General features: G+C 45.4%; 1 protein-coding gene across 1 annotated transcript; it reads right to left on the bottom strand.

Moving 5' to 3' along the window:
- Window positions 1-483: 483 nt before the first annotated feature.
- ATF3 (activating transcription factor 3) lies at window positions 484-7,878 on the bottom strand. Its single transcript, XM_082757182.1, has 4 exons — window positions 7,775-7,878; window positions 3,197-3,440; window positions 2,543-2,650; window positions 484-1,584 (listed from the first exon to the last, which is right to left on the bottom strand). Exons 2-4 carry the CDS (start codon window positions 3,434-3,436, stop codon window positions 1,387-1,389), a joined length of 546 nt encoding a protein of 181 aa, XP_082613308.1. The 5' UTR covers window positions 3,437-3,440; window positions 7,775-7,878; the 3' UTR covers window positions 484-1,386.
- Window positions 7,879-9,402: the final 1,524 nt, after the last annotated feature.

Genomic DNA, 9,402 nt, shown 5'->3' with positions numbered 1-9,402 from the left:
ACTCATTATGATATTAGTGATAAATAAGGATAATATTTTCTTTTACAAAAAAAAAAAAAAAAGAAAAAAGATATATTTCGTAGGATTAAACAATCTGAGAATTTCACAGAAACATCAGACTTTAAACACTCATAGCTCCAACTGTTTTGTCCAACAGCTCTTCTACCAGTTCAAAAACATCTAAGGTTAGTATTTAATAAAAAATAAGAACAGTTATTCACTACATCAAAACCCTTGTCTGCTTTAGATTCTAAGTAATACTTTTGATTGACTGTAGTTGCCACCCAAATGTAAAATAAAAGTAGCTGCAATCATAAGTTTTCCCTCTGAGTCATCTGGCAAAAGGAAGTAATCCTGACAAGGATGCAAAAAGCTTTGTCAAGGCCTTATGCCTGTAAGAACTATCTGTATAACCAGACCTACTAAAAGCCACGGAACCTCGTCTGTGAGTGAGGGTTAAGGCTTGTAGGATTAGATCCCAGACAAATATATATATATATATATATATATATATATATATTAACTTTTCATGATTCATGAGCCTGCGATTCAGTCCTGCAGTTCTTTGCTTGGGCAAAACCCATATCAAAATCCCTTCATAATTAGTTCCCTTTCCAGTGGGTCCAATTCACCCAGTCACAAAACACTCTCCTGAAATGCAAGGAAAAATTACAGTCCCCAAAGGATGGTAGGTGGGGTTCCAACTCATAAAATATGAACTTAGCTACAAGGAATTTTGCAAGAAACATTTCTTTGTCACACCTACTAGACTTGTCAAATTCAGTCTCTGAGATGAGTCATAGAAAAAAGCCACACAAGTGTTGTGAAAAAAAATGACAAAGCTTAATTGGAACTAAAGGTTTTTTGTGTGTTTGTGTGTGTGTGTGTGTGTTAGGTTAGAATGCAATATTATATATCAGTGCACTCTGCCAGAAACCATCCTCCTGGAAACTGCAAAACTTTAAAAATACTCTCAGTCTGCTTTCCCTACCAGCCACAAGGAAGGTAGTGTCCATCCAGCACAGCTGTCTGTACCATGTGCATCACCGGCAGTCATAGTGTCCTAGCACAAACGTCGTGAGTGTAGATACTGTATACTAGCAGAGAGCTAAATCTTCTGAAGCTGTTGTCTGTAGCTCCTAGGAACAGCAAGTATGACAGGTGCAAAACCTATATTTGAGGCAGAAGGCTCTTCGATTTCACTGAGACCATACTTCCAAGGGGAAGAATTACTGTCAAGCCAAAATGATTCTTTCCACTCAAGAAAGCAATCTGCCCTTCCTAAAGGCTCTTGACTAATAGAATCCTACACATTTAAGTCAGATCCTCCGTGGATTCTGGTAGCTGTTAAAAACATACTACATATTTCCATCTTTGCCATATCATTTAACCTTGCAATGTTCCTTCTTTGATCTGTTGAATAAAAAGATTCCTTTCATCTTCAGGTGTCCTTCCATTTTGCGCCCGAACTATACAAGTGGGTCTGTGAAGATTTAGCATGTATATCAAATGCTGCTTCTCATTCTTTAGCTCTTCAATCTGGGCTTTTAATTCCGCATTGATAGTTTCCAGCTTTTCTGATTCCTAGTCACAAAGTACAGACACAACTATTAGACTGAGCATTTCACATAGTTAATTATCTAATAGTTGCAGGGGTTTTTTATTGCTGGGAAAGCATATGACCAGCTGAGAAAGAAATTACATGTTCTTAGTGTCCTGTAGTGGTGAAACTATACGTCCCCCAGTTGATAGTAGTTTAAAAAACAAATTGACAGTTGCCATCTGTGGCCTTTAGAGAAGTGTAATGAACATCGAAAAGCCAAATTCAGATTTACATTCACTTACAATGGCAGGCATCCAAAGCAATGTTTCCATCTTCTGTAAAATTATTCTGAACTTTTTGGGTCAACAATTGACCCCAAATTATCCATGCCACTTACTAACTCCGTGGTACATCATGTCACATAGCTGTAAACCTTTGTTAAGCTAGCAAAGTAGGAACATAGATTTTTTTTCTAAACCCCTGGATACAGAAGAGAAGACAGGCCCAATGCTTCTGTGTTTTATATCATAGCAGATCAGGTGAAGGCTTGGGATAGAGAATTCAGGGCTAAGCTACTGTGTCACTCTTTTCCCAAGGAAGTCAGAGATTACTTGGGGTGTTTCTAGTCTGTTGGTCTCCACAAGGGATATTATACAAAATGAGATTTTAATTCTCTTGGTGTTCAGTTTGTGTGTTCAAATTATTATTATCCCCATACACAAGAAAATGGTCACTGAAACAGTACTCTCTTTTCACTTTTGCCGTGCTTTCACTTTGTCCCAGTTTTAACCAGGTTTGATTTCAATATACGGTATATTCAGTTTTTATAACTAGTACTGTGAAGGTTTTACAGAATTTTTGGTGACATCTTTCTGTATTTCCTACTAGGAGAGTACTCCTGTAATATGTTTCTATTCAGGATGACAGATTAAAAAAAATAATCATCCTGTTATTGGCATGATGACAGATTATAAAAATAAAATAAAGCCAGGCACTTACTTTCTGCAAACATTCTGTTTTTTCCTTCTTTTTGTTTCGGCACTTTGCAGCAGCAATTTTGTTCCTTTCCCTTCTTCGCTTTTTCCTTTCATCCTCTTCAGGAGAAAACTATCCCATAAAGGAAGATACACACAAAATGTGAGCTTCAGGAGGCTCAGACCAAGGTGTAACTACTTCCCTAACTTCATCTGTTTCTTCACTTTGCAGTATGAATGTTTTTCTTTGAGACTGTTGTCTTAAATTAAAAATCTGGTGGCTAGGACACGGCACAGCCACGTCCTCCTCGGTGTAGCCCACACAGGGCCCACCCGGCTGTCCTTGCCAAAAGGGAACTGCAGTCACCTTACTCCAAGTGCAGCCACACACACAGGCAGGGAAACCAGATTTAGCGCTTGCTAATCTGTAACATTGTCCTTAGCTCATAATTAAAAATAAAATATTAAGCTATAGGTTTCAAGAGAAATGAGAAATACCGTAGGAATTTCCCAGAAGCACAAAACAGAAAACCAAGCAACAGGCTTAAAAGGATCAAATAAACTAACATGTTTAGATGGTGGAGAGGGTTGTTTGTATTTGACATAATTACTGCTCTTCTGGTGAAATTTGCTTAGAGACCTAACCGTTCACACTGAAATGCTGTATAAAGAGCCGTACCTCTGTTTTCATGACTGATGTTTCAATTGGCCTTTCAGAAACAGTCACCGTATCCAATGTGGAAGACATTCTGTGGGACTGACGTTTATTTTGGATGGCGAATCTCAGTTCCTCTTTCACCAGTGGGGTTAAATTTGTGAAATCATCAAACCCCAGTGACCCTGCAGGGGACAAAGTGGGAACAATTGCGGAGGCGCTGACTTCTAATGCAGATACCTGGCCTGAGTGTTGGACCATCATTTTGCTGAAAGGTAAAAAGAGATAACAAGAACAGTTTTTCAACAACTTTAGAGAGGCAAACAATATCTCCTAGAGGTATATTTCATACTGCGATGAAATAGTACTGTATTTCTTGCATTGCTTCAGCCCACATTCCACATGAACCCCAGTCACTCACTAGAGTCAAGTTCGGTCATTACTACAACCTTCTGCTTGAGAGTAACTTCAAGAGGTATTTTTAAATGATAATTATAGTAATAATATTAACACACCACAAAATTTCTAGATCTTTCTGAAAATTAATGTGGAGAAAAATTGTGTACGTGTATAATGTCAAGTTCTAAACTGGGAATGTGTGGCAAATGAGAATAAAGTGAATAGAAACATAAAGAGAATAAGGAACAAATATCAGAAAGCAAATATTATTACTATTTAAAGCACAGAAGGAGTATTTCCATCCTCACAGCTATACCACCACAAAATTACTGCTTGAAAAGGGCAGAGCATAAGTTTCTCTCAGCTACATTTAGGTAAGGCTTACACTTCTACCAGAAGCTAAAGTTTGTTAACCAAGACAGAATGAGCACAAAATGCTCATCATGCTTGGTTTTGGACAAATATATTAATACCTGGTTATAAACTCCTGGAGAACAGTTCACAATAAGAGCTGTCAGAAAGGTGGAAATCTATACGTGCTCTGGTGCTTCCAAGCACAAACTGAATTGGAGGGAAGCAGTCACAAAAAACGTGATGCCATTTGTTTCATTCCTTCACCCTTGTAAAATCTGAAACTGTCCTCATCTGCCCTCAACAAGAGGCTTTAAATTCTTCAATATTTATGGTCAGACCTCCTGCTGTTACAAAAGAGTGTAACTGCAGAGACTTCAGTGGAATTACACTAATGGACACCCATGGAGGAACTTCATTTCTTGTAGTTTTCCCAAGGAAATGAATGTATTTGACAGTGCTCTCAACTTTCCCCTTTTTAGTCATTCTCATTAATTTTTAGCCAATTTTGGAAGCGGGAGAGAGGCCCCCTATATGCTTCATGAAAATCAGTGACCCCACTGAGGGAGAAATAGGCAAATCTCAGCAGTCAGCCATCCAAACACCACGGGCAACCTAGCTAGCAGATGCACACAGCTTTGCACAACATGAACCATCTCTCAGTCAGAAGAGGTGAAATAAGAGGTCTAGAAGAAAGCTGAGCTTTTTTTTTTTTTTTTTTTTTTGTGGGTGGCCCAAGGGCCAAAAGCTGCAAATCCGTAGGAAAACAGATTGTATTACCTCCCTTATCCATAAAGCAACTCTTGTTAATTGGATTTTACTATATTGCTTTTTCTGCTTTCCTTGGTGTGTGGGTTTTAGGTTGTTTGTTTGTTTTTATGTCTATAGGGGTAATTACAGTATGTGTTATCTCTTCGTGATTAGAACTGTAAGAATTATAGCAAAGTCAATTGCAATTAACTTAATGCAGGTAAGCAAATAGTTGCCTCAGGGTAGGGCAATGTGGGTAAGTTAAATTTCCATGTGGGCAACCCAAAATTGTACAGTTCCCCGTAAGCTACCTCAGTGACCCAGCAAGAAACATTTGGGGTCAGGTGCTTTGACAAGAAGATAGATTTCGCTCAGAGATGTCTAAAAATACACTGTAAATCCACCCTGGTACAAATTAGAGTAGAATCTGCCTCATCACTAAACGAGGTAAACATAAAAATTTGAGGGCAGAAAAGTGCCAGTTTGCAGAAAACTACATGTCCAGCTGCAGAGGTTTCCTCGCCTTCATTCTCAGTGACCACAGAATGGCCAAAGATTTCCCAGGTCCTGGGGGTGAAATCCTGGCCCCACTAAAATCCAGAGAAGTTTTTCTGTTGACCTCAGTGGGGCCAGGATTTCACCCGTAGCTATTAAAGATGAGGAAATTATTTGGAACAATTTGTAATTCAGAAAGACCTTGGGAAATTTATGTAATTCTCTTCAGAAAGCCCCTGCTCATGAGTCACGTTTGAAGTACTGATACTGTTTAATCCTATAATCTCAGAAAGATAGCAGTTACTCTTTCCCAAGTCAGAAACAGCACTATAGTTTCCAACTAAACTCCTCCCAGCATTAATTATCATTTATCAACATTCATCCGTTTGACTCATTTAAACGGGCCAATTCTGGATGACACCAAACCCCTCATTGCAAGCACGAGCTTCAGCCCTGCTCACCGACTGCCAATCTCCTTGGCTCCTGCTGATGGCTTCATTCGACAAAGTTAATTTTGTGTAATTCAATCAAACCAGGAGTCTTAAATTAGCAATGAACCCATTTCTCCAGCGTACAAAATAATTAATTGGGCTAAGCATTTCCCAGCGCTGGTGGTTTGTTCATTTACTTTTCGGCTTAGGTCAACTTTTAATTAAAGTCAGCGGTAGCACTAGAGGAACCCAAGAATGTCCATGCTTTAGTTACATCTCTGAGCAGTTGTGTTAACCCTGTATTTCTGTTAGTGCTGAGTGTCCCACGAGCACCAGCAAGACCTTGATACAGTGTACTCAGGTACACTGCTCGGTCTGCCACTAGTTTAGTGAAAGGGAAGTGGATGGTGGCCACCGGGAGGGGAAGCCCAGGGAGGGAAGTGTCCTTGACTGTAGAAACTTGCTGCTGTCCTGCCTGACCAGCTCACTGACCTTCCAGACACCCTGAAAGGCATCTCCACGTACTCGGACATCAGGGGAGGGAGGGCCTACCAGGGGGCTGAGGCTGGCCTGAGGGTTTCAGCCATGAGCCAAGTTTGGCAGAGCTGTGGCAGTGAGTTTGTGCCCTGGGGCTCTTTAGGGTAGGGCTCCAGCACTGGAAGGTCCCAGGCCATGGGACCTGAGATTGTCAGGAGCCACCACGGTATGGATCTCAAAAATACTCAGCCTCGTGTCAAAGCTATGTGGTGAGTTAGGCAGGTTCCCTTTTCCTAACAACAAGGCAGACATTGTCCAGTTTTGGTGGAACAGGTCTCCTTTTCGAAATGTTTTACAAGAACAAAAATTAGGGTTTGCTATTAGAACAGGCAGCAGCTTGCCCTTCCTTTTCCCCCATTTTTGCCCCAATCCTACCTGTATCAGCTCATGAGTGTGCCATTTTTTTTCTGGGTTTGTAAAGCAGTAAGAGTATCTAGCCCCAAACTGCAATTACATCTGGGCTTCCTGATACTACCTGTTTACTTCGCTAGCCCATGCACATGGACAGCGGCTGCAGGCTATTTTGAGTACTTCTGAAGTTACTGAAATTGAAGGTGCCGAACATTTCACGGACCTGACCCATAAAGGCACAGCTTGTTCCCGGTGTGAATTAACACTTCATTGCTTTCCCCTCACTTTCGGAGCTCTCCGGGACAGAACAGCTTCTGTTACCAGTGCCTTCCAAACCCAGGTGGGCTCAAAACACTGTGTTCCCCCCTTGCTTTTTGCCTGTTCTTTTGTGGGTGACTCTTCCCACCCACGTCAAACTTTTACATCTCGCCTACCAGTACTTTCATTTTGGGACCCGGCTCCTAGCTGTGCACTTCCACCGGTTAAGTGCAATCTTGCTTCACCCCAGTATTTAAACCGACTGCTTCGAGCCTTTCCTTCCCTGCTCAGCTGCAGCTGGCTGACTGCGCCTCTCGGTTCTGTTTCTTTGCATGAATTCCTTCTCCTCTGGTGCTGATGCAACAAACCCCGCTAACCATTGAGGTTAATCTTAAACAGCATTAAGAGCAATTACAGTTCACAACCTCCGTGCACGCCGCTTGACCTTAAGCTCCCTGACATCCCCCATCACTCCCGGCTCATTTTCGGCCGCCTTCCGGCAGCCCGAGCGCCGGTAACCGGGAGGAAAATCCATTTCCGACAGGAAAACTCCTTCTCTCTGCCCCCTTGGCCGCTGTGCCGTGCCCGGCCGGCTTGGCCAACAGCTCCCCGGCCGAGCTCCCGCACGTCGGGGTGGCGGGACGCGGCGGAAAGCGAGCCCCTATCCGTCTGTCTGTCCTCTCCGTCTGTCCGTCCGTCCGTCCGTTCCCCGGCTCCCACCCGGTCCCCCAACGGGGGTCCCCCCCGGCTGCCTCCGCCGCCCGTCGGAGGGGCTCGGTGCCCGGCCAGCCGGCATCCCCCCGCCGCCCCCCGGCACTGCCCGGCCCGGGGCGGGGGGACCCCCCATACCCGAGGCTCAGCCGGGAGGGGTCCCCCACTCTCGGGGCTCACCCGGGGACGGGTCCCCACGACGGGGGCTCAGCCGGGACGGGGGATCCCCGGGGGCTCCGGGCAGCGCCGGCAGCGGAGCCGGCTGAAATCCTCCCCCTCCCAGCACGGCGGTATCCCGGTCCCCCCGCCGCTGCCCTACCTTCCTCGGGCTGCCTCCCCGCTGCCGGTGGTGCCGGTGGTGCCGGTGGTGCCGGTGCCGCTCGGCCGTCGGGAGAGCAGCGCCCGCTGCGCGCTCCCCGCGCCTCTGCCTGTGGCCGCGGTTGCATCACCCCCCTTATATAGCCGAGCGGGCAGCGCTGGTATTTACTCTGGCGGCGAGTCCCGGGCTGATGTCATGCTATTAATAGCCTCCCCGAGAGAGATGGGCGGCCGCCGGGGGGGCAGCGGGGCCCGCTGTGATGCAAGGCTTCCCCGGCACCGCGAGCCGCGGGGGGGGGGGGCGCGACCACGACGGCCCGGACGGGACCCCCGGCAGCCCCACAGCCGGGGGGACCCCGCAGGGACCGCCGAGGGACCCCAGAATGACCCCCGAGGGAGCCCCGGAGAACCCCCGAAGGACCTCGGAGAGACACCGGCGAGACCCCCGAGGGACCCCCGACGACCCCCTCGGGAGCAGCCGCCGTCCCCGGCCCCCTCTGCGCTCCCTTCCTCCCTCCTTTTTTCATCTTAGCCCGGATTTTGGGGGAAAAAAACTAAAAACACTAAAATGAAACCGGGGCTCCAGGGCTTGGGGAAAAAAAAACACATATATATATATATCAAAGTCCTTTCCGTATCTCGGAAACGGTAAACGTAAGTGAACACCGTGTGGTTTCTGACAGGACTGGAAAACGTGGTTCTTCCTTACATAAAAAGTTGTTTAACGCCCCCCCTCCCGCCCCCCCCAGCATACGCGCTCCCGCCGTGCTGCTTGAGATGACAGCTAGAAGTTGGCTTTACATGCTGAAGAGGAAGACTTTGGGTTCTACTCTGAAGGAAACAGGAAGGACCCGGTTAATGAAATTACAGAAAGCTAAAAAAAAAATAATAAATAATTAAAAAAAAAAAACACCCTTCTCTTAAAAGACAACAGCACACGATGTCGTTGTGATTCCAGGGAAAACCAGAGTTCCCATAGGAGATAGGGACATATGGTAGTGGCTGTGGTGAAGGGGGTTTTGTTTTGTTCTTTTTTGTTTCCATCGCTTCCTGGCTTGTGCAATGACAGCACTCGCCTCCTAACGGCCCCCAAAGCACTAGAAAATAGATGTGTCAATAAAACACTTACCCAAAGCTGGAGGAGCTCATGGGGAGCTTCGCGCAGCGTTACCCAATGCACTGCCGCTCCATGCCCAGTGCATACAAACCTGTCCTTACAACAGCCTTTGGGTCTCCCTGCTCAGCTCACCAAGAGCCTGGGGACGTCCCGACACCACCAATAAATCCATTCACGTCCTACAGGCATACCCCGATCGAGTGCCCCAACCCGTTAGTTAATTTCATCGTGTTCACGTGGCTGTACTTTGATAATTGGGGCTGTGTCTCAAGTGGTGTTTTCTGAGATGAATTAATTGCTTGAAGTATTTCATCAAGGACATTGATTTCTTATACTGGTTTGAAAGTCAGACTGCCTGCATCTCACCTCTGTGTGCTTGTGCCCGCATGGGTGTGTGCATATGTATATATATATATTTATATATGTATGTAGAAATGTGCACATTAGCCACACAGACAGGAACTGTAGTCTCAGCTTTCTAAGTGTCGCAGTGCTAGCGTGCTCAACTTTGC

The sequence above is a fragment of the Aythya marila genome, assembly GCF_965140915.1.
Source record: "Aythya marila genome assembly, chromosome: 3".
NCBI lineage: Eukaryota > Metazoa > Chordata > Aves > Anseriformes > Anatidae > Aythya > Aythya marila.
This window is presented reverse-complemented; position numbering and strand designations above follow the sequence as displayed.